The sequence below is a fragment of the Alligator mississippiensis genome, chromosome 3, assembly GCF_030867095.1.
Source record: "Alligator mississippiensis isolate rAllMis1 chromosome 3, rAllMis1, whole genome shotgun sequence".
Classification (NCBI taxonomy): Eukaryota; Metazoa; Chordata; order Crocodylia; family Alligatoridae; genus Alligator; species Alligator mississippiensis.
In genome coordinates, this window is record NC_081826.1 from 187,319,635 (window position 1) to 187,346,140 (window position 26,506).

The 26,506-nt window shown below is 40.8% G+C and overlaps 1 protein-coding gene across 14 annotated transcripts in view; it reads left to right on the forward strand.

Annotated features, from left to right (window-relative positions):
• PTPRD (protein tyrosine phosphatase receptor type D) overlaps window positions 1-26,506 on the forward strand; it is a 2,106,329-nt gene that overhangs the window by 2,031,330 nt on the left and 48,493 nt on the right. For all 14 annotated transcript variants that reach the window (XM_059724729.1, XM_059724732.1, XM_059724733.1 and 11 more), the window contains 2 exons: window positions 24,343-24,462; window positions 24,926-25,080. In XM_059724729.1, the coding sequence (XP_059580712.1) occupies window positions 24,343-24,462; window positions 24,926-25,080 (275 nt within the window). The remainder of the gene's footprint in view (window positions 1-24,342; window positions 24,463-24,925; window positions 25,081-26,506) is intronic.

A 26,506-nucleotide genomic window follows, 5' to 3' on the forward strand; every position in this document is an offset into this window, starting at 1 on the left:
AATGAAACCTCCGATATGTTTTAGTTCAAAAGCGTGCCACTGCCACTTTCTCAGTGCTAATGCGTATTGTGTTGCTGATACAACTACATGCGCCACAGCACCAGGCATTTTTAAAAACATGTGTACAAATGCCCTAAATTTCCTCTGCTGAAGTTTGAGGCCACTGCTCCTACTCTTGTGCCTTACAACCATAGGAAAAAGCCCATCTCCATCCTCTCTATAATCATTCTTCAGGCACTTGAGAACAGTTATCAAGTCCCTCCTCAGTCTTCTCTTCTCCTGACCAAATAACCCTAGCTCTTTTAGCCATTCTGCATGTCATGCTTTCCAGGCCTCTGATCATTTTATTGTTCTACAATGGGCTCTCTCCAATCTGTTCACATCCTTCTTGAGGCTGAGGGCCCAAAGCTGGACACACTACTCCAAATGAGGCCTCACCAGTCATGACTAAAGTAGAAAAATCACTTCCTCTGAGTGACATTCCTGTTAATATAACTCCTCAGGCTGTTGGCCTTTTTTGCAGCACTGTTGGCTCATGGTCTGCTGTAACCCTAGTTTCTTCTCTGGAGATTGCCTCCTGCATTCCATAAGGGACCTAGAGTTTATCTGGCCTTTTCTTATTCTTAACATAGTTGTAGAATCTCTTTTTAATTCCTTTTATGTCCCTTGCTAGTTGCATCTCAAGTTGTGTCTTGGCCTTTCTAATTTTCTCCCTGCACAGCCATGCAATATTCTTATACTCTTCCATAATAATATGAACAGGTTTCCACTTTTTATAGGATTTTTTTGAGTTTCAGCTAGCCAGGCAGGCTGCTTTCCTGCTGTATTTTCCATTCTTTTGTCACTTCAGAAGTTTTCTCCTGTGCCCGTAACGGACCTCTTTATAGCCAGCTCTCCTGGACTCCTTTTCCTCTCAAACTTGCCTCCCAGATCCTGTCCACCAATTCCCTGAATTTATGAAAGTCTGCTTTTCTAAAGTCTCATCTCTTTATTTTGCTGGTCTCCTTTCCTCCCCTTAGGATCTTGAACTCTGTCATTTTGTAATCAATATCACCTAAGTTATCTTCCCCTTCACATTCTCTACCAATTCTTTTCTGCTAGCGAGCAGTAATTTGAGAAGAGTTTTCCTCCTAGTTAGTCTGTCTACTATCTGTATCAGAAAGTTATACCTAATGCACTCCATGTATTTGCTAGACTACTTATGCACTGCTGTTTCCCTTTCGGCAGATGTCCTGATAATTAAAATTCCCTGTGAGAACCAGGTCCTGTGATTTAGAAGCTTGCATCAGTTGTTTAAAGAAGTCCTCATTCTCCACCTCCTCCTAGTTTGGAGGCCTGTAGCAGATGCACACCATGACATACCCCCGTATTGCTCTTCCCTCTAACCTTTACTCAGAGGTTTTCAACAGGCCTGCCTTCCCCTTCATACTGCACCTTCAAACACATGTACATCTCTTTTATATATATAGCAACATTTCCTCCTTTCTTCCCCCTGCCTGTCCTTCTTGAATAAGATCAGCCCATCCATAACAGCACTCCAGTTATGTAAACTATTCCACCACATCACTACAATTACATAGTTGTGCTAGGACTTTTAAATCCTCCTGTTTATTCCCGGTGCTTCCCACACTAGTATATAAATATTTCAGGTATCTAACTGATTGTCCTGTCTTCACCCTGAGAATGTTTTTAAGGCTCCCACTAGTGCTTCCCTTTACTAAGCTTTATTCAGGTCCTCTGGCTCTTCACTTACCTCTGGACTTTTGTTTCCATCCCCCAGTATTTATTTATTTACCGTATGCTGTTTCAGCATATTGTTTCAGCCATCTTAAGGCAATGTCATCACCAGTGTGAAGAGGTTGAAAGCATCACCAGGTAGCATTGTGAATGGACATGTGTCAACAATGTGGGATGTGGTTTGAACTTGTCCCCAAGGGCATTTGTGTCATTGCAAAGGCCCCACTAGTATAGGTTTGAGGCTCAGTGACTCTGTCCAGTTCAAAAATGGTTGAGAAGTGCTCCATAACAGTGTGGCCAGTTAAATCCTGGTCGACTGACTGTGAGGTCAGAGATGATGTGGTGATTAATTGATGCATGTTCCAGGCAGGGGTGTGCAAGCAGTGGATCGTGGCTCTGCCCTGGCCCCAGATCAAGCCGCCCCCACCACAAGATCCCAGTGGCTCTGGAGCAGCTCCCTGCCCTGCCGCGCACCCTGCCTGTTGGGCTGGTCTCCATGGCAACCCCAGCCTTGCACTATCACAACACAGCTGTGGCTAAGGTCTCCATGGAGACCACCTGCAGCCATGTGAGCAGGGGCAGGGGCTGCTAGGAAATGGAGTCCACTGCCAGCCCACCCCTGACCTAGACCCATGTCCCCATCACCTTTGCACGCAGAGTCATGTAGTTGCTTTGGATCTGCACAAGGTGGCCCATGGCAGTATCATTTGTGTCTATATGGATAAGCACATAGGGTAGTAGTCAGAGGGCTCAGTGAATCTTGCCACCTTTCTGTGACATCTTGGATGCGAGCTCCTGCAAGCAGACCTCCTTAGCAAACAAGTCAGGCTGGCAGATGGATGCGCTGGAGTAGGTTCCTTCTGATCCAGTACCAGGGCTTTATTCTCTAGCTAGACAGCCACAGGTTCAAAATAGGAGTGCTGTCTTTTGCCAGAGGTGACAAACTACCAGCGTCCACCTACCTGAGTATGTCTTCTGTGTCTTCCAGTACCTTCTCTGGCAGGTCTCTCTGTGCATTAAGTTAATGAAGGCCTCATGCTCACAGATGCTTCTGAGCCTACCCACCTCCTCCTGCAGCTCCCTTACCTGATTCCTGAGAGCAACCACAAGCACTCCCCAACCTGGCTGTCCTGACACTAAAGCCAGCCCAGGCACGTGATGGAAGAAGCCATGGTGGTCTGCAGAGATGACTGTAGCAGGGTGTGGGGCAAATCAGCCTGTGGGGGGCCTGGACATGGCAGCAGGGGAGTGGGGGAGGTGGCAAGTGGCCAGACGCAAAGCTGGCCCTGACTCCACGGGACCTCCAAAGCATGGGGCCTGGGGCAGTTTCCCCAATTCGCCCCTCCCTAGGGACAGCCCTGGTGGTCAGTGCCTGCACTTAGACAAAGCCCACACAAGTACAGGCAGAGGAGAAACTGGCAGTGGCATAGACTTTGGCCATAAGAAAGTTAACATACGTCACTTTCGCTCAGCCTTTGCATTTATATTGTGTTGTCTATGCTCTAGTTAAGATCAGCGAGTACTCTTCTATAGTTAAAAATATATAAGGGTATTGTATTTTCACATGGAGCTGCAAAAAGAAGAAAATCTAGCTTACTAATACATGCTGACAAAATTATCTATGAAGTTTCAGCTATGAGACCTTCCCTAGGAATAGTCTGTAAAGGGTAAAGTAAAACTAAGGAGACTAGAAATGAAATGTGTGTGTTAAAAAAAGAAGAAAAAAGGGAGAAGTGGATGCATATCTGAAGTCTAACAGAATAGGCATTTTATAATAAGTATATTTAAAATTGTGAAAGCAGTGGAAAACATGCTAGTTGGGCCTCTTAGTAGAAAAAGGCATAAATATCTAGGGTAAAAAATTCTGTAGAAAAGATGGGGAGGGGAAGGTGTTGCTCATACAAATCAATAAAAATAGATTTCTGGAGCTGACTATAGTAGTTTTTACATAAGCGATTTATGTGTAATCTCCACTTTTAAAATGATAACTTTTTGCTTTAATGTGATAGTAGCAAAACAGAATCCAGTGTAATGCCTTATTCCTTACTGTAGTAGCTCTTCCATCCAGGTATATATAGTATTTACCATTTCAGCACCTTTAAGAAGTACAGATATTTCTTGCTGTTCAAGCAAGCCGTAACAGTTATATTGAGTCAGTGCCAGGATGTTAATGCAGCCTACATTAATATCACTGTCCCCACATACCTGTTGGTAATGAGTCCATTGCAGAAGGTAATTTTATCAGAATACTTTATTTTATCTTGACATTGCAGGTCTTAGTTAGCCCATCACTGAAAGTTGTTTTGAGCTAGGCAAATGAAATTCTACCCATTTTTTTCACTAATTGCTTCTAATAATAAAGTTACTTCTAAATGGCACAAATGTTACTACAAAATCTGACAATAATGAGCAAGCCTTTGCAGAAGGTGTTGTTACTTACATACTTGCAGTTTATCTTCACATTGCAGGCCACCGTTCGCCAATGTACAGAAACTTGTTTTGAAATAACCAAATGAAATTCAGCTCATTTTCTTCACTAATTGCTTATTGCGGTTTCAAGCTAACTCTACCCTCTGCTGACTGTACCCTGAAAAGTGCTGATCAGAATAATAATCACCTTCGCATATGATTTGCATTCAATGGCAATGAGTGTAATGAAGGCCCAGACAGTCTAGTCACTGGAGTGTCTGTGCATTTCAGTGCGTATGTCGGTGTATTTCTTTGTTTATAATTTAGTTCATTCCTTGCTCGTAAGTGAAATGAGTTTCACACACTCAGCCCTGTCAACAGCAGTTTATGTAAACAGACCTTAATGCATAGTTTAGCACAGAGAGCAATTCCAGTTAAGGAGAAGCCTGAAGTCTGCAAATGTGCTTAGGTTACCCCAGTGATTTTCAGGCAGGGTGTTACAAGGTCATAGGGTGCTATGAGATCCTTTCAAGGGTACTATGAGGTGCCTCAAGATATTAGTACAGTTGGGTGTGCAAACCTACAAACATGTTATTCACAAGAAAAACCTAGAGATTACAAATAGGAATCCTTTCAATCCCCAATTCTGCCCTGTTGTGGTCTTTGTGAGTTCTTTGTGACAGAAGAATTGATGTATTATTTTTCTTTAGTCAAAAATGAGTGAAGGCTAGGGGCTGGCATTTTCTGTGGGGTTGTTTGAGTATAACAAGGGATGTCTTGATTCTAATAGGGTTGAGCACCACTGAGTTACCTCTTCCCATCCTAAAAGACCGTTACTGTCACTAATGATATCAGAGGTAGGGCAGGAGTGAGACTCCTTTAATAGGGAAAGAAAATAACCAGAAGCTATCATATTTACTTTTCTTCTATATCATCCTTTCTTTATATATAGCACAAGATCAAATGAAATAAAAAGGGATGATTCCTGTTTCTCCTTGCCCACCAAATTGGCATATATTTATCTGCAAAACTTCAGCTTTTGGCACTTCAGGTGTGTGTTCCTCATTGCTCCACATATCTCATTGCCATGCAGAGGACCAGCTTCAAGAAATGGATGGGAGTAGAGATATTTTGTGCCTTGGGCAAAATTTTTCCATGCCAAGGGGTAGGAGGATGCCAAATACTAGAGATTTTTGGAGGGATCAGGGAGGTCCTAAGTGTCCTTGTACCTGGCTCCTGCTGCTGGACGGTGTGGGAAGGGGTTCTACCTAGCTTCTCTGGCCAGGTGGCGCAGGGCTGGTTTTGCTGTGGCAAAGACTTGAGGGAGATGAGGAGCACCATTCTGTCTCTGCTCTAAGTCAGCATCTGGGGCTGGTGTCCCACTTGCCCTTCACCAATTATGCTACTACTGAAAGACCTTGGCAATACCTAATTAGTGACCTGGTGGTTAGATCACTTTGCTGTGAAGCAGGAGATGCGGGTTCAAACCCCCTTTTTGTGAGGGGGGCCTAGAACTTGAGTCCTTTGCTCCCAACTGGCATGATATGGGGCTAAAAAGTAACAAAGTGGCCCTCCTTCTCTTCCTCCAGCATCTAACACTTGTTAGTTGTGAGTTTTTTGCAACTGACATTTCAGGACTTTCCTGGCCTCATACCTGGATAACGCTATCCCAGCTGTGTATCTGCCCAGGCAGAGCACAACCCTTCTGAGCATGCTCAGTGGGGACAAGCACATCTGCTCGGCCAGAGGTAAATCAAAATTGTGTGTAAATGCCCAAAACTGCAAGCACTTGGTGGTGTATGTGACATTTCAGGACATAAAGTGAAATAGGATTTAGCTCAAAGACAACTAAATGCTAATAACAATTAAGCTATTCTCTACTTTTGATTTTCTTGTTCCTTAGACTTATTTTCTGACTGCTTTTTTGGCAGTCATGTTCGTTATTCCTTCTCCAAGACAGTTTCATTCTTTTTGGAGGATTTTTCCATCTCTTTTGCATCTTCAAGTCTTCTTTTCTATTTACCTTACTTCTTTCATTATTCTGTCCTGCAGCTCAGCATGAGCCTTTTGAACCAGTGCAGCATAGATAAAGAGGGTGTGTTTTTTTTAATAGCGTCTGCAGAAACAAACCAAGTCAATTCATTTGCATGTGTTAGATATCTAACTTACCATAGCTCTGCAAACTTGCATATTTAATAGCTGAGAACGGCAAATGAAGTTGTTATAGTGAATTAGTTATTCATTTCCTTGCCTATAGAAAAGCCACAGGGCAAGGAAAATTATCATTTATAACCCTTTGCACTTTATTGTTTTGTTTTAAATGTCACCTCCTGAATCTCATCTGACCTAATCCAGACCTCACAGACAAACATCATTCCTATTATTCAGCTATCACACACACAATTTATATAAAAAATGATTAGACATATTGCAGTGCATAGCAAAGTGTGGATAACATTATTTCATGCATGAATTTAGTTTGAATGAAATAAAAAGAAAATATTAAGGAGTAGAGATAGTAAAGATTAGGAAAAGAAGCTTATGAATACAGTTAAGAAGCATATAGGTGATTTAAAGAATTAATACTGCTTTATGTAAGGTTTGGGGGCTGTCCTCCCCCCCCATTTTGGGTACCAAACCTATTCAGTTTATTTATGAGGATTTGCATGCCCTACGATGCAAACAATTTATTCTAAATTGTATTCTTTCTACATCAAGTACCATTCAGCATATAAAGTGATATGAGCAATCAGATGAGGGGAGAGAATATCAGTTTGGAAGAAAGGACAGCATTTCTGTTATTCTCTGTGTCAGTATATTTTCCCCTCAAAGATATTCACATATCCACATTGTAGGTAACTCAGGTGTCAGAGAGGTCTGATTTCCCCTTTCTTCCTGTAATTCCTTACCTCCAACCTATTGCATTGTAGTATGTTCTGGAACAGACATATTTATCCAACCTCCTCCTTGCCTTCAGTAATAGTATGATTCTCGCTGTAATATCACTAACACTGTGTTTATGGCCAGAATCTTCTATCTCAAAAACTCTTGCTGAATAAAAGTCAAATAGCAATATGAAGGGTGTAGCACTTGTTGCACTCATATGAATCACAATTTAAACTTCTGCACTGATGAGGAACTAAGGCCCCCTTTACATGTTATACTTGGGCTAGGGACAGAAGTTACAAGTGAACTATTTTAAGTAATCAGAAATTGGTTTAAACCGATAACAGAATACAAATTCAGTGCACATAAACCAGTTTTAAAATGGCTGAAACTGGTTTAAGATAAACCTAGTTGAATGTAGTATCAGACTTAACTGTTTTGGGTCAAACCAGGTTATGAAAATTCAGTCCCAGACTTCTTGGTTTAAGAACCAAGACTGAACTTCTTGGTTTAAGTTCAGTCAGAATCCCTGGGCATCCCAGCATGCTTTCCAGCCCTGGGCTGTGCTGCGCTGTGCTGTCTGCTCCAGCAGAGAAAGGTTGGAGGGAGTAAGTGGGGGGAGGGAAGCAGGGACTAGCCCTCTCCCAGGCAAACCCTGGGTGGGGTCTGGGGCCAGGGATGGGGGTTAAACCTCCTTCCCCTGGTTAAGCCCCCCTTCCCCTGTTGCTAAACTTACTGAAACTTACTGCTGGCTGTGACTGTGAACTAAAAATCCCAGAGGCACCTGGAAGCAGGGAGAAGTGATGAGCAACCCTGCAGTGTCTTGCTGCTGTGATTCTGGACTGCAAATCTCAGAAACCTTGGGAGCTGCAGGAAGAGGAAGTGGACACATATCCCATGGTGGCTACATGCTAGAGAGTCACACTCTAGTGCCCCCTGGTTGCTGGCCTGAGCCACTGTAGGCATGTGGCTGCATTTCGTGAATCAAAAGTAACTGTGTGATTAGATCAGGGGTGGACAAAATGCAGCCTGGGGGTCAAATGCGGCCTGCCAGGCCATTCTATCTGGCCCACGGGGGCCCTAAAAATGTTTTAAAATTAATATTAATCTACCCTGGGCTGCCTGTCATGCAGCCCTCTGGCTTGCCAAAACTCAGTAACCCACCCTCTGCCCAAAATAATTGCCCGCCTCTAGATTAGATTAACCTGCAAAGACTGAATCAATTCAGCCTCTTTCTGACAGTCTGTACTTAACTTTTAGGTGTGATTAACACGCTCAACCAATTAATGGCATGATAAAACAAGCCATAAACTACAAAATTATTTCACAAGTGTAATAACTATGTAGATTTTTCTAATCATGCCATGAATTGAACACATCTCCTAGTGCTCCCCTGTGGCTGGTAGTCCCATCAACTGAGGGGTTCTCAGCTACAAGAGTGCACAACCTGCTGCCAGCCCTGCAGCTGATAAGACTCACAGTATTGGCAGCATTGGCAGCTGTGGGGCTTGCAACATGGAGAATGCTGCTACCCCAGTGAGCCTCACAGGCTGCACGGCTCACAGCAGGGGCCCACAGCTGACATGGGCAATGGGGGCAACACGGGCAATACTGGCTCTGCTGTGAGCCCCACCAAGCCCTATCAGCTGTGGGGCTTTCAGCCATGGGAGCCGGTGCTTGAGGAGTCTGGCATCATGATCCCAGGTTTCACCTGCACCATCAGTAAGGTGCACTGGGATCTAATACACAATCCTACAGTCCCATCTCCTGGCATTCACATGTGACATGGCAGGAGGCACAATGTGGATCATGCATTAGATCCTATTAGATCCTTTACCTGCACATGTAGAGGGGCCCTAAGTAGTATTTACAGTGATACTGCTTGCAGCACTGGCTAAAAGGACTTAGTCTGATAAAATTAGTCATTAACTACCAGAAGATAGGTTTTATTATTGCTATAATAAACCCTGGATATATCATAATGTAAACAAAAAATAATTCATGGGTTATATGGAAGTTGTTGCCATAAAAACAGTATGCTGTATATTGCACTGTTCTTTTCTTGGGAGTTGCACACCAGTAGGAATAAAGGATTTGTCAATTTAAAAGCTCTGTTAGGTTAATAATGAAATTATGAGACTCTCTGCACCAGGCATATATTTGGACAATTGAGAATAATTAAGGTCCTTGAGCTTTGCTTCTGTGGGAATATTTGTCATTGTTAAGGACAAATTATTGTTGAAGAGAATTAAGCATCTTTTGTGTCTTTTCTACTTTTAAAGAATAATGGCACGTAACATACAGCAGTGCAAGAGCCTCATGCTGGGTCTGTGTGTCTCCTCCTTTGTTGTGTGCTGAGTGCACCAGTAAAAATCTACTGCTGCAAAGCTCCTTTTGATAAAGCCAGGAGAGACGGTGCACCCCATGGAGAAACTTAATAAACTTTGTGTGGAGGGTGCTATAGTACAAAATAGATGCTTTTTTTTGTTCCAGGGGACACTTCTTATCCCTCTGAACCCTCCACAAGAATTATGGAGTAACTCATATCACCAAGGAACTCATGTCACCAAATCAAGATCCTTAATTGGATACCCCAGTCTTTTGATAGGTTTATAATCTAGCATGCATGCAAGCAAAAATAGAGCTCTTAAAGTATACATATAATATACAATATCTATAAATGGTACAACGGCTTGGATATCCTTGAGGCTGGGGATTAGAACAGAATTTTATGTGAGGAGAAGGAGCCTTAAATTGCATCACACATTTCAAACAGGTTAAAAGAAGGGAAAGCTACTTTAAAGAATGTTTATGGCTGTATAGCAGTGCAGTGTTAGGAGGCTGTTGTACCTAAGGGCTACTTAGTAAGCACAGCACTGAAGCAAATCAGTTAGGATTATGGTACACAAGATGGGTACTCAAAACTCCCAGGCAGCTCTGGGGGCAGTCCCCAGATATTCTTGCTCCAAAAGCACAAGCTTTTCCTACTTGCAATGAATCTAAATTTGCTGATGGTAGAATAGAGGCTTGCCATATTATTGAGCAATTCTACTTGTATCTAATAGAAAACAATCATATATACACACCAGCTACTTCAGAGTTGTGGCAGCTAGGGATTTTCTTTTCTTGCCTATCTGGAATATACAGAGGTCTTTCAAACAGGTATATACATGGGACCAAGCTTCAATAGATAGTTGTTTCATTTGTAACACCAGGAGAGGTATATTTCTTTATCTTTCTGTTTAGCAAAGTTTTGATAGGGCATGCTTCAGGCGTATCAGTGTACCTGAAATTCATATATCTTCACTGTTATGGCCACAAAAGTGGAAGAGTCATTACCACTTTCATTTAAGTATTCTTTGTAACTGATATGTGTATCCACAACCATCTGCCTGCAAGTCTTTCACTTAAGCTAGGGACTGACATTACACATAAACTGGTTTAAGTGACCAGAAACTGGTTTAAACCTATAACAGAACAGATGTTCAGTGCACATAAACCAGTTTGAAAATGGCTGAAACCGGTTTGAGATAAACCTGGTTGAATGTAGTATCAGACTTAGCTGATTTGGCTCAAACCGGTTTATGCAATGTCTGTCCCAGACCCCTTACTGGTTTTAGATAAACCAGACACCCCCAGCATCTCAGCATGCTCTCTGGGCTGGACAGGGCTCTCTGTTCAATAGCAGAGCTGGCCCCTCCCCTCTGCTCCCTGGCTGCAGCTTCAGCAGAGACTTGCAGACACAGAGCATTTGCCTGGCTTGTCCCTGTTAAGCAGGGATTATTTCCCCTTCTCTCCCCACCGCCTTGCGCACACGTCAGCATTAGCTAGCAGACCACATCTTGGCTATAGTTTGTGTTGTGGGAGACAACAAGGCAAACAGGCTTTTTGGAGCTAATCAACAAGTAGCTTAATGTCCTTCCTTGGAAGAGCTGTTTAAGAAGAGCTCCATTAGTTACTGGAGAGAGGCTTTGTTTTCTTAATGGATTGATAAACACTGAGTTAGGGGTGAGAAACATTACCTGCTGGGCTGTTCAGGAGGGGGGAAAATAATTAGAGCGTCCTGCCAGGACCTGGCCATGCCCCCCCTCAGCTCAGTTTTGTGGAAGCAAGGGGAGGGGTGCTCCAGTGCCTGCATTTCTGGAATAAAAAGGGAATCTCTATCCATCTCCAAATCAGTTCAAGCTTTGCAGGTTAGACTAACCTGCAAAGTTTGAATCAGTACAGGCTCAGGCTTTTTGAATGTCTGTCCCTAGCCTTAATCTACACAAATTGTAAAAGGTTACCAGGAAAACATTGCCTTTACAATATAGAGTGTATGCTATGTGGCTGTGTATTTTTGAAAACTGCTGAATGCTTTATTAAATACAAGAGACCAGAGCTACAATAATGCTCACTTGCTACCTCCACTAGAAGAATATGCATGCCTTTGTTAAATGAAGTTATGCATTTGCAGATCTCAGTCTCTATTCTATCAGGACAGGAAAGAGTTTGTAAGTGGAATGTCTTTCTTGGTGGATAGCATTAGCATCATATATGGAAAGAGATGAGTACTTGGTTTGCTATTGCTTTTTGATTTAGGATGAAAAACCAGCTACTTCTGGATCAATAAGTACTTTGTTCTTTAACTCCCTTAGTATGTTGAGATGTGAACCAGAAGAATGGAGGAGACTTAATGCTAGCAAAAAAGAATTGCAGTGCTGGCAAATCCGCTGATATGCCGTGTGTTTTACTAGATTCACAAAAAGTGTAATATAAATCTGTAGATTTTGTACTGATTTTCTTTTGCTTTAAGAAAATGCACTAGCAACAATCCAGCTATCATTGCAAGTAGTAGTTCTGATTGTATCATCACTTCACGTTGTCACGTTTGTAAAACTCAACCATATGGCAGTTTATTCAGGGAGAGATTTTCAAAGGCACTGAGATGCTTGAATCACACTGAAAGGTGACCAGATTTGGATGCCAGTTTCCTTTAGGCTTCTTTGAAAATGTCATCCTGAAGCTATGCAATAGATTCTATTTTATCACATATGGGTTATTTGCCTATTTTGGTTATTTCCATACTTTTCTATAGAACAAAAACATTTGCTATCAATATGAATACATTTAATCTGCTTATTTGCATATCAGCTCTTAGCATATTGTGGTTCCTTGCATTCTCCAAAACTATAAAAAAGGAATGCAAAGATTGTTTAATCAAATATTGCTAAGTTTGAGCAACATGTAGAAATAAGTTTTTTACATCACAACAGATAATTTAGTATAACGTTTCAAATTATGAAACATTTTTGTAATCTGGAAATGATTATATATGGCTTCTTGTTGTTTTACATTAATAAGCAGTTTTCATTTTTTAAATCTAGTTAGCATGATTATAGTTAACAACCATATAGGTGATATTGGATCATGTATTCTCTGGTTTGTCTAAGAGAAAGGGAACTATTTTGTTGGATATAGGATTTTCTTATTTATTATACACATGCACATGGTCAAGTACAAGAACACTGTGGAGCATAAGATGTGATTGAACAGCAGTTGCCATATTTTTTTTATTTATTCCCCACAGAGTCTTTGAGAATTGACAAAAAAATGTGCACAGTGCCATGTTATGATAGGGAATTACACTACCCATTTCCATTATTTTTTCTTGTTCTGTTTGTTTACAGAATCTGCTTATTTGCATAATTTTGTTGGGAAAGGGGCTATACAAATAACAGAAATCTACTATACTAATTCCAACAGTATTTGCCAACTAAAACATGTATGTGTTAAGTTCATTTTCCCTGCACAACTTTTTAAAAAAAGAATACACACACCTCACCCAAACCCAGGAATGCTCTTTTTTTTGTTATGTAGCAAGAAAGATGAAAATCCTGGTCTCAAAGGTATTATGCATTTGAAACTGACAAAAAACATGCAGATAGAATGCCTCATCCAGGAGAATACAGGCAAATTGGACAGAGTCCACAGGAGAGCAACAAGAATGCTAAGAGATTTAGAAAACATGAGGAAAGGCAGAAAAAATTGTGTTTGTTTAGTACAGAAAAAAAAGACTGGGAAGTCAGTTTTCATGATAACTGTCCTCCAATGTGTAAAAGTTATTTGTTATAAAGTGGTTGTTGATCAATTGTTCTTCACATCAATTAAAGGCAGACCAAGAAGTCAACTTTATTTGCATCAAATAAGATTTAGGTGACATTTTTTTAAAAGAACTTCTAGTTATCAGGATATTACTGAAACTGGTTACTTAAGGACTTTGTGGAATCTCCCTCATTGGAGGTTTTCAAGACTAGATTAGACAAACATCTTTTAAGGATTGTTTAAGTATACTTGATCCTGTCTTGATAGTGCAGTGGAATGGAATTGAGAATGATCTCTCAAGGTCCTTTCCAGCCCTACATTTTTATGATTATTTGCTCTGGGTGAAGTTCCTAATTCTCAGTTGGAGTAGCAGACTTTTTTCCACAGCTTTTGTCTCCACAGAACTTTATTTTAGCTACTTGCATCCCTTAACTTTTTCCTTTTCTGAGGGGAGTTTTCGGAGGCAGGGGGGAAGGGAGAGGTTGAAAACTAAGACATACTTCACCGTACATAATGTTCCTGCTATCCTGGAAAGAAAGGTTATGCATGATGAATGTAGCCATTATCACTATGAGCTAAAATCACAAGCTTTCACTAAAAATAGATTTATATGTTTCTTTTTCATCCACATATTAAAACTAATTCCTAATCTATGGCAACACTGTGCCCTGTTACTTATGTGTAGCATGTTCTTCATAGGGATATTGAGGTTAGGCAGGTCAGTCACTCAGTTTTCCTTCATTGTTTCTGCATCTGTCAGCAGGCAAAAAAGCAGTGTCAGCACCCAACCGTGATGGGAAATATACAGATAGTTTAGTATGGCCATATTTTTTGTTTGTTGAATCTGGAAAATATGCTGCAGTAAGAGAGATTCTTCTCGATGTAGAAGTTCCATAGTTTCGGAGCTTTGTCATTTAGTCCCATCTTGTATATTTGTGTAACATATGATTACTATGTTGTTTGTCTTTGTAATTGGGTGGGCATGTTAATCAGGATTCTGGACAGCTATGTGGGCTTCATAGGAAGCCACTGAGAGAGCCTAACTTCACAATCCTGTGGTTGAGAAAGCTTTATCCATGAGCTAACATGTATTATAGAAAGGGCAGATAACCCAGTTTAACAGAAATCTTCATCCAAAATTCAGATCAAGTCCAAAATTAACCTTGGGCATCCAAGTCACGGATCACGTGGGGAACAAGGTGCCCACATGTGTCAGGATGAGTGAGCAGAATCCAAGCACAGACCTGGTCAGGAGGCCAAGAGGTCGGTCAGAGAAGCCAAGTCAAGAAGCCAGTGGGTTAGCCAATGGAGTAGCCAGGAGACAAAGCAGAGAGTTGGGTCTAAGGAAAAGCCATGTTCGAAGGGCTCAGGCAGAGCACAGAGTCATCAGGCAAGCCAAGTCAAGAAGCCAGAAAAGCAAAACAGAGTGCAGGCAGAAACACAAGCCATAGGGAACAGCAAGGCAATTTGGGCTTGGGTATAAACCCTGGTGCCCCTACACTTCTCCTGAGTCAGGTGTTTTATATGGAGAGGCTGAGGGGTCAGCTGACTCTGACCAGCCACTCCAGTGGCATGGAGTGGGAAGATGGCTAGGCCCAGATGGAGGTTTGTGGCTGGCTTGCTTGGCTTGAAGGGCCAGACTGGTGAGCAGCTATGTTAGGCGAGCCAGGGCCTGAGGTTGAAGGCCATGGCATGACACTTGGAGACTCCCCAGGAATCTTTAACACCACCTCCATCTTTAAGACAGCAACCTCCCCACTGATGGAGCACTTTGGTCAAGCAATAGTTGCCTTTAAATAGTATTCCTGTAAAAGAGATATCAAGGATTAACTTCACTAGATTGAGGGCTTCATCAGACACCAGAAGTTGCAGGGGGGAAGCATACACTAAACAATAAGAGCGTGGGCTAGAAGATGCCATCTCTTCATTTACTTAAAGCTTTTCCCAAATAATTTGGATCATTTTGCTGCCCTTAGTTACCCCACCCTCACTCTGAAAAGGAAGGAACTGCAGACCTACCAATCAACATTTTGTGGGGTCAAATTGGCAGTGGCCCAGTGGTTTATTTCACCTAACTATACCACTGCAGAGGAACAGTTCTTGCAGTCTGGATAGGCTTTAGCAGCAATATATTGGGCTAAAAATGAATATCAGTTGCTTGTGGAAAATGTACTTAAACTTGTAAACTATATCCAGTGTAGATGAAAGGTCAAGCAACCAGCACCCGGAGAGATTTAGGGACTCTATATGCCTGTGACAGAAGGGGAGACACAATATCTTTGAAGACTTTGGGTTCCTACTTTGTTGCTCTTCCACCTTCTCAGAGAAGAAGGGTGGGAGGACTCCAAAGACTGAGTTCTTTTGAGTCTTTTGATTCAATATTTTGAATTCTATAGCTAGGCCAAAGTGATTCCCTGCAGTGGACCCATTTAAAGGCCTTGGACATTATGTTAATAAAATACTAGCCTGGTCTTACCTGTCTTTTTTTCATTCTTCTGAGTGTCCTGATCAGTGTTCTGAGCCTGTAGGCAAGTATCAGTCAGAATGGTACAAAAATATTTTATTCTTGGGGCTTCATTATAATATACATAATCACCTGAAGAATCTTTTACAGCAGAGAGTCCAGTTCCAACTTACAGCACCATGCTGTTCAGACTGTAGAACTTAGATCAGGCACATATGGTGCTGTGAGGCTGGATCCCAGCACATGGGGCCAAGTGGAAGCAGTGCAGGGACCCGATCCCACAATGCGTGGCTGGGCAGAGATGGCATGGGGCCTGATTCTGGTATGTGGGGATGGTTGGGGCCTGATTCTGGTATGTGGGGATGGCATGGAGCCTAATCAAGGGCCTGGTACAGATATGGGGGCCCAATCCTGGCATACAGGGTTTGTTTCAGCCCAAGGACCAGCCTTCACCACTTGGCTCATTCAATTGAAAGGAAGAGATTAGAACAGATTTCTGGATTTCCTTTGAGTTATTAATTTGGGCTATGCAAAGCTTCAGTTGCTGATTCGATTTGGTGGAAATTCGGCCAGATTTGATTTGGTGACTGAATCTCTGAATCCAAATCGAATCTGGAGACCCTTTAATCTCTATGAATCGAATCAGAACCCACCAAATCAAATTAGAGAGATTCGGAGAGATTCAATGATTCAGACATACACACAGTTTTAAATGTTTTTTCTACATAGCTCAAGGTACCAGGAAGCTCATGAATGCTGAAATGGTCCCCAGAGCGCTTGGCAGTGGACCTGGAAGTGGGCCAAAAGCACTTCTGGTCAACTTCCAGGTCTGCCATGGAGCATGTGGTGGACCCGCCCCGCACCCCACCCCCCTGCTCGGCAACTGGTGCCTCCTAAGTCTGAGGGGCACCTGGGGTCCCCCTGTGACCGATTGCTGAGCCAACGGGGGAGCGGCCCATGCGCTCAGCGCTGGACCCAAAAGTGGACCCAGCATCTCAGAATTCACGAGCTGCGCCTGGTACCTCAAGGTATGTAGAAAAAACATTTAAAGCTGTATCTATGGCCTAATCACTGATTCTCCAAATCAACATTGAATCTTCAGATTCGGATTTGGCTGAATCTAATCGAATTGAATACGGCCCATTTTGCACACCCCTATTATCAGTTATCTTCCAGTATTAATAATTAGCATCACTAATCACATCTCAGCTACTTTTTTTTTAAGTATACATTTAATGGGGCTTGACATTCAAACTGATTGGGGGCTAATATGTTATAAATTGTTTTTTCTTTATGCTAATTTGAATTTTGTTTAAGTGCTATTTTTTAACTTCTACTTAAAGATAGTATAAACAGGACCTTAACTGTGTGGCAAGAAAGCCTAGTTTTATATTTCCAGTTTTGTTAATCCAAAAGATTTAGGCAGTTTGAATAAACTTCAGCAGGATTTGACTGAACCAAACAAGGTTACCCATACACATCCCTCGCTACTGTAATGAATGGGAAAGCGATATCTGAACATCCAGTCTTGGAAAATTAAACCCAGTAAACTATCTTAAATCGAGTGCCCAAAAAAGAAAGCATCTAAAGCCACGATTCAATCAGTTATTTAATAAAAGCGCTAAAAAACCTTAATAAAGCACTCAATCTTTACAGACGTCAGGTGAGCTGGGTTGAAGTAATGCACTGCCTTTTATGGGCATATGTGGGGCTTGGTGCAGGGGCACACCAAGTTTAAAGTAAAGCACCGTTTAAATTTTTTTTTTACATCTGCAAGCACCCTTGTGATGTTTTTTTAATAAAATCATGGCCTGTATTTATTTTGTTAGTTTAATCTTAAGGTTTTTAGATGATGAAGTCTCAAAAGGTGACAGTCAAATACTTTTTTTCAAATAAATTCTCACCATATTTTTTTTCCTGTTCTGAATAGAAAACTTAAAATCTCAAAATGATGATGACTGTTGTATCATATCACCATGTTAGGAACTAGGGTTTCTGACTGTGAGTTGGAAATCTTCCTTGGATAAATCCGATCCTCTGAGATTAAGGTGTTGTTATAGTATAAGTTATCTTCAAAATAATAGCTTTTAGGAGATATGAGATGCTAACGGGCATTCTAAACTATTGAGGTGGCCCTTTAGTGAGATTTACAGGGGATTTTTCAGGAATCCTCAGACAATCAGCTCTACTTTTGCTTCTTATAATTAGTATAACTATTATTATGCCATATTGCAGGAAGATAGCTTCTTTCTGAACAATAACTTTTCTTCAGTTGGTGAACAACTTTGTAGAGATTTCTAATATTAAGAAAACTGATTCAAAGACATTTTTTACGAATTGTTATTATTCAGAATATAGATATCATTTGCTGTTCCTGCAGGGAGGGACGTACTGTCCGGATTTGCCTATTAGCTTATTGTTTCATTCTTGAACTTCATTTTGTCCTTAAAATCTTTGGTGGGCTGCAATACCTGACTTACATGTTAAGAATCCCCTGAAGGCGTTTTTTGGACTGACTGGTACAACTTTGTACTGGAAAATTGTTTCTCTACCCTTGAACGTCGGGAATTTTTGTGTGTGCATGTTTCTGTCGTAATATTCCTTCTTCAGCTCTGGTGATGCAAAACAGTGCCTTCTCTGGTGTCAGTGACTTCTTGAAGTGTGAACATGCAAATATTTTTCTATACCATGTGCAGATAGTTAAACTCTCAGATCTGAAATAGTCTCCAGCTTCTCATGGAAAATAACCCATTCTCTGTTCTGTTGTACAGCTTTCTTTTCAATGAATGCTTATAATTCCATAGAGAACAAGGATTTGGCACCTTTATATGAAATAACCCAAAGAGAGTGAGTGTCTGTGTGCATGTGCATTCAAGTTATAAGAATATGTATTTTATAAGCTTTTTGTGGCTTGTACCATATACAATTATGAGATTACCTATAAATTCATTAATCTTTTGAACTAGTGCCAGCGAATGTCATATATGATCTCAGTGACCATGATTGTAGTAACATGATAATTCATCATCCCAAAGCAATGAAGGTAGACCTGTTAATTGTCAAGGTTGTTACTGAGTGTATTTTAAATACAGAAAATGAAATGCCTTTGGGCTACAATTGTAAGTTCTTTCTGGCTTGTGTCTATTCTTTATTTACTATTTTTGTCTTCAGTGGCAAGGGTGGAAGGTGGTATGGTTGTAACCCTTTCCTTTATGTGGGACAGGAAATTCTAGTTTGATAGATGTGGTTATCTGTCACTACTCCAGGAGAAAAATAACTTGGAAACAACCACGGTTAAAACACTCCTTGGAGACTTTCTCCTGAGCTAAGTACAGACAGTCAAAAAGCCCAAGGCTGAATCGATTCAGTCTTTGCAGGTTAGTCTAAGATGCAGAGATTAAACTGAGAAACAACTGGATAGACTTTCATTTTTGATTCAGGAAATGCACCCACATGCCTACAGTGGCTCAGGCCAGAAGTTGTAGGGTGCACAGCTTTCTGGCATTATAGCTATCATGGCCTGTGTGTTTGCTTCCTCTTCCTGCTGCTCCCAAGGTCTCTGGGATTTGCAGTCCAGAATCACAGACACAGGACTCTACAGGGTTGCTCATCACTTCTACTTCCTGCTTCCAGGTGCCTCTGGCATTTGTAGTCCACGTTCACAGCCAGAAGTTTAGCGGGGCATGGCAGCTCTACTCAGGGGAAGTGGGGTTTAACCCCTGCCCACCCAGCTCCAGACCCCAGATGGGGTTTGCCTGGGTGGGGGGCAGTTCCTGCCTCCCCCCACCCCAACCCTTCTCTGCTGGAGCAGGCAGCACAGCCCAGCCCTGCTCAGCTCAGGGCTGGAAAGCATGCTGGGATCCTAGGGGACTCAGATTTAACTTAAACCAGGAAGGGGTCTAGGACAGAAGTTTCATAAAGCGGCTTGACCCAAAACAGTTAAGTCTGTTACTACATTCAACCAGGTTTATCTTAAACCAGTTTCAGCCATTTTGAAACTGGTTTATATACACTGAATTTGTGTTCTGTTACAGGTTTAAGTCAGTTTCTGATTACTTAAACTGGTTTAAGAGTAACTTTTGTCCCTAGCTCTGAGTGAATGTCTGAACATGCTTCTCTCAGACGAGACCATCGTCATCCATAATCCTCCTCCTCCCTCTCCATTTCTCCCACCTGTGAAAAGTGTGTTGCTCACTGGAATCTGCTGCTCCATCAGGGAGCAGAACATGCCCCCTTCACAATCTCTACATTGTGCTGCAGGGAAACTCAGACTAACTAACCATGCAGTCTGGGTCAGCCAATCAGGGTTGCCATAATCACTGTTGCCAGGCAGACTAAGGGAGCCTGCAGAGCATACACAGGGCTCCCCCTGGCTGTAAAGTGTCCACACTGTGAGCTCTCCACTCTTGAGGGCCTCAGCATTCAAATGTCTATTCACACAACTTGGGGGAAAAATACTTTATCAGGAGAACAAATCTTGGAGAATTCCCTCAGATTATTAGACTGTGTGTACCTGGCCTCAGGAACAGTTAAGATAAAATAAAGTTAAGGTAAAAGTAACAACCAACATTTTCAAAACTGCCTAATGATTTTTGTGTCATCTTGATTTGTGTTAAAGAGACTAGCTTATCAGAGATTGATGAACACGTACCCATTGGAAATCAGGCCTCTTTCATACATCCTAAGTTGGGCACTAAAAGCCACTACTCAGTTTGGAAAATCTTGGCCAAAGCATTTAATAGAGGCTCTCTATCAGCAAAATAGCCACTAGACAGTTGAGATATACTATTTAATTCTCCTTTGCTAGTGAAGTCCAACCAAAACACCTTGTTCTAATCTCTCTCAGAGATAAATCGGAAACGTAAATTGCTGGGAGTCTTGGGAATTTAAGTTTTATGATGAAAGAGCAGGAAAGGCTGGGCAGCAGATGAGGGCACATCTTTGAAAAAGACTTCTTAAACGGAGGCAAATAGAAAATCTGACCACTTGATGTAGTGCCATCAGCTTACAGTTCATGTGGGGTTTTTTCCAGATTCTGAACTTAAATCCATTTTGTTTCTTATGAGAATCACTATTTGTAGTCAGTAGCTCCCCTTTTCACATAACATATACACTGAACTGGAAGTTGTATTCATTCTTGAAAAAGCAATGTCACTCTAGCAGCAGGCCTCAGGAGCAGCCAGCTCTCATAGGAAATATGTTAGAATGGCTTTAAAAAAAATTTTTTTTAATACACATACAGAGAAAAGAAAAAGAATAATTTTCATCGGAGTTAATTTGAAGCAATTTCTGCAGGCTTCTAAAGTCTAAGTGCATTATTACCATTAACTCATTGCATTTTCAACATCACTCTAATTGTCTGAGGTGGAAATTGATTAGCGAATGTTAAGGAGCTATATATGTACTTGGGGAGTAAAGGCATTAAAGAAGCATTACCAATTTGTTCAGGTCCCAAAATATTCTTTCCTTAAGGAAAGGTAGATGTCATGCTACATCTTAAAATTAATGAGACAAAGTAAAAAATACTTTTCTGACTTCAAAAAGCTGTTCCTCTTGAATATGCTGAACTGAACATGAATTATCTTTCTCTCTCCAAGCCGTTTTCAAAGTTGTTGTTATCAAGTATTACCACTGCTAAACTGGCTGCTTCTCAAGCATACTTGTTGGAAACTGGCACTGTTTCTGTGGAAACATAATTTGCACTGGAAACTGTTAGCAAAGCTAAAGGGAAGTATGTATGTATTTATGTGCATGCATGTATGCACATGCATATTTGTATGAGTTTTATGCGAAAGGTTGTACTAGGTTTACTTATATTTTTAAATGGCAGTTTTTAAGAATTATTTGGGTTCTTACAAAAAAAAACATAACAGGTAGTAACACATCTGTGTTTGAACCGCTCAGAACTCAAACAACAGGTTTAGCAATTTAAGCGTTTTTAAAATATAAAAACACATGGCATTCTCCAGAAACTAGGTGGGACTTCCAAGTACAACATGATTTGCAAAGACTGAGCTAACAATGTTAACCTGTATGAGCTGGCAGATTTGTCAATTGATTAAGATACCTGCATTGTGCTAACTAAATTGGAAAAGCACCTTTTTACCTACTCTCCACAAAACCTGTGTAGCTTCCTCCCAGACTAGGACTCAACATAGGATATTCATGAGATACTGCCAATATTCATTCTCCCAATATTTCAGAAAACTGAAGAAAGAAATAATTACATAATTGCTTTTCATAAACGAATAATACATGCTATGTTGGATGGGCAAAATGGTGGATCTGGCCAGTAACCGAACTTCATTTCCTGGCATCCCTCGCATGCATTGCTATGGCCAGTTTCCATGGAGAACCCAGCAGCGGCAGCACCATAACAGCCCAGGGCCTGGGTCTCTATGGGGACCGGCCCCAACAACACTGGCAAGGTGCACAGCTGGGTGGGAAGCTGCTCTACGGCCTGGATTGAGATCTTGCAATAGTGACAATGTGGCCCAGAGCCAGGGCAAAGCCACAATCTGCTGCCTGCATGACCCTGCTTGGGGCACACTGGCAGTGGTTCGCAGCTCTGCCTCAGCTCTAGATTATACTGTCAGTGATGCAAGTTCCCGGCCCTGACCCTGGAGCAGTTACCCACCCAGCCGCGTGCCCTGCCGGCACTGCTGGGGCTGCTCTTCATGGAAACCTTGGCCCCGAGCTGTCAAGGCCCTGATGCTGCTGGGGTCTCCATGGAAACGAGCTGCAGTGATGTAGGCAGGGGCTGCTGGGAAATGGAGTCTGCCGCAGGCCCAATGCAGCCCACGGACCAGCCTTCGCCTACCATTGCGCTGTGTTCTTATTCTTCACTTGTTCTTTTTATTTTAAGAACACAGAAATAATTAAATTGCTATTAGTATCTTAGTATTTTATTTTTGTTTCCGTCCTCCCTGCATGATTTCCTTTCAATATAATGTTTTTTTCCTCTAATTAATGTTTTCCCCAGCTTTAATTGTTAGAGGTTTTCCCTGTTCTTCATTCAGATAACTGGATGGTTTGTGAACCATTAATGATCTGCAGTGTCCTTCCTGGTTATCCTCAAAATGAAATATTTTGAATGCCCAAGTTACGTAGGATTGGGGAGTTTGGAAAAAGTGCTGAATCTTTCTGAGACAAAAGGAATTCAGAGTGAAAAAGATGAAGAACACCAGACTCCGAAACTTGTACATAGTCTCAGCTTCTCAATTCTGGATGCTCACCCCTTCTCTCAACAAATACCAGCATCTAGGTTTAATACATGTGGCAGATCATGTTCTTCTTGGTATTACAGTGCAGTGGTTTCTTTTTTTTTCTCTAGGTCTCTTAAGACACGTTCCAACTCCCATTGAATTTGATGGGAGACTTTCCATTGAAGCTGCAGCATAACTATAGTGACCAGTAAAAACATGCTTTAAATATATATAGTGTATTTTGACTGATTCCAACTATAAACTATTTCTATTTTGTACATAAAGTCAATTGGTAAGAATTTATTTCAGACAACTATGCCTCAAATTCACATATTATTCATTAAAAAAGAAGTATTTTAATAATTTAAGCTTCATATTATTTTTAGACTACCCCTGTAATTGTCTTAAAGAATCAGAAACTCTCTTTCCATTCAGCAGAGATCTTAGATGATATTTTTAACCAAACAAATCATCCTTGTTCAGAAAAAATGATAAACACACACTTGTATTGTGCATCTGTTTTATATAGTATTTCAGCTTCTTAATATTCTTCTAAATAAGCAATGTTTTGAAATGGAGATTACTTTAGATGAAATGTCTTCTGTCTTTTAAAATTTGATGGATGAACTGTTTCTATCAGTCCATGTATTTTAAATGCCTTTGAATTCAGTGTCCTGATATGTTTCATAACACTAAAATGAGAAGGAAATTATATTTTCCTTTAACACATTTCATAGTTGCTGGTGTTATTTTATTTCATGTATTCACTAACTAAAAGTTGTTCTTTACCAAAGAAAGCCAATTTTTCCCAGTTTTGTGTTTTTATATGTTGTAAAATATTGTTTACATTAATATTAGAACATCTATTTTTATGCATTGGGACTAACGTAAAACTTTCTGAGTAGATCAGTATGATGGAAAGATTTAAAAACCCAAATTGGCAATCATCACTTTGATTAAAATGTCCATTATGTTCTTGATCAAATAAAAAAGTAATTGAATACTTAGGTCAGATCACTAGCTGGTGAGAAGTGGGATGGCTCTATAGATTTTAACAGAGCAATATTTAGGGTATGGATGTTAGGTAAAATTTAAATAGGTAACTGGGGGGCCTGGGCTTTGCCACAGAGCAGCTTATGTAGTATCTGTCTGCAGTTATCATACAGTGTGTGGCAGCTAAATTGGGGCAGCTTATTGCAAATGGAAAGGGGCTAACTTACCCCAGATACAGTGTTTTTCTCCTGCAGGTTAAGAGAAGGCAGTCAGACATTTCCCAGGAATCAGCTCTTCTCTGGTCAGCACCTCTCCCTTTAACTTATTTTTCCATACCCTAATTTACAGCTGATTACCAGCTGATCTGCCTCACTGAATTTAAAGGGAAACATTATAGGAGATACAACCAGAGAAGCTATTCATGTGGACCAAAAAAAAAAAACAATACAGAGGATCTGGCCTCTTATAATAAATGGATATATATGTATGTGTGTGTGTGTGCATTTGTTTGTTTTAAATATTAATATATTTAAAACAAATAAATTACATGCTTTTTTATTGCAGGTGAAATGTGATCAGTATTGGCCAAGCAGAGGAACAGAGACATATGGACTAATCCAAGTGACTCTACTAGACACTGTTGAATTGGCAACATACTGTGTTCGAACATTTGCACTTTACAAGGTACATGTTTTATTTTTACACTTAGGCTGCTTTTGAGAAATCAAATTGCTTAAGGATTTACTTAAATCTTGATCCAACTGGCAACACTGAAGAATGAAACAGTGCTTCTGTTATCACAGTACATCTTCTCCCAGGTTTATCAGTTAATATAGAACTCTTACTCTAAAAAAAGTTTTAATTGAATGAAGAATTAGCTCAAGCACTGACAGTTGTGGCAGTGCCATGTTATGAAGTGTAACAGAATCTTCCATGTTCTTTGAGCCTTGAAACCAGCAATTTAGAATATGTGTCATATTTTCTCTAGTGGGAACAGGCCAATTTCCCTCTGTTCCCAACTAGGGTTCCCAGGCTTCTCACTTGGGGGATCTTCATCACTGCCTGCAGCTCTGCTATCATTTTGCTCAATAGTGATGCTATTATACAGGTAATCAGTTGTTTCATTAAGGGCATTTTTATTTGATAGAATGGTTCAAGTGAGAAAAGAGAAGTGAGGCAGTTCCAGTTCACTGCCTGGCCTGACCATGGAGTTCCAGAACATCCTACACCGTTCCTAGCTTTCTTACGACGAGTCAAAACCTGTAACCCTCCGGATGCTGGACCTATGGTTGTTCACTGCAGGTAGGCACAGACTTTATCTCAAAACATCTCAAAATGTAAGCATGACATTTTTTAATGATTACTGCTTTGAAACACATGAACAACCCCCTTCTCTGCCTTTGGGATTTCTCCTACTTAAGGATTCCATCCTGCCTGTATCATGAAAGAGATTAGCTTCAATAATCTAGAGGGTCTTTTATGTCTCTGATTAGTATTGTTGTAAAACTGAAATGTTGGCTATCTGACATTTATTGCACAGTAACATGGTTCTGGACAAGTAAATAATGGCAAACTAGGAGCTTGAGTCTGAATTGCCAAAATATATGGACACAGGGAAGGATTTTGGTTTGTGTCATGAATGCTTATTTTGGGATACACGGAGTCTGTGCCTGTGAAACATGCGGTCTATTAGCAGAGAAGATTAGCAGAGTTCTATTAGGAGAGTTCTGCAGCTAACATCAAGACAGATTCTGGGGCCAGAACAGGGCAAAAAAGCAGTAATGTCTTATGTTTGCTGTTGGTTTAAGACCCTGTAGGTTGGATAAATTGTGTTCTGATATTTTTTGAGTAATAAAATAACCAACTTCTTGTGGTTTTTATATTGCACATTAAAACAAGTAGCATTGAATTTAGGGAAGATAAAAAGGAACTACTGTTAAAAGTAAATGAAACTTCAGTTCCAAAATCAAATTTAGTTCTCCACTTTAAAACTGAAAGAGGATGGAATTGCAAAGGAAATATTTAGGGAATTCATTCAGTTCTGCTCCTGAGGAGTGGGTGTCTCATATCTGTATTTAGTGAACTTCTCTGGTCAGAGTAAGAGCAGCATTAATAAACTGCCTAGGGACTAGGATCTAATTCCTCTTAGCCAGAAGGCTATAGTTATCATGACTTGAAATGAGTTGAGGATTCAATGGTCTTTGAAAATCCAGAGGAGAAAAAAAACATTAAAAGCCTGGTTTAGATAGGTCTCTGACAATGAAATGGTCCTACCTGCATTCCAGGAATAGGAACGCGGTGTTTTATTTTGTTTACTAGCTTTTCAATGTAGGTGCTGAACATCTCTGTGCATGAGGCCATAGGAGTCTCAGGTTTGGCATCTTAAAATTGAAACTGAAAAAATCTGGATAATCACATGGACATTGAAGCACCTGCATTAAGAAACCCTAAAGAAGCCATAAAGGGCAATCATTTTATACCAAGGTATAAGATCAGAGTCCACTTCTACCATCTAAGTACCTCAAAGCTGCTGAACCCTCTTTAAAACCCACAGAGCTTTCCTGTGCTCATTAACTTTGGAGATATGGTTTTCAGGGAGGACATTTGCAGAATCAGTTACAGATGAAGGGATAAAAAATTGCCTCATAATAAGAGATTAAACCTTGCACCACTCTTGGGAAGTAGATAAATCAGTATAATTATCTGATTTTTTACAAATAAGGATTAT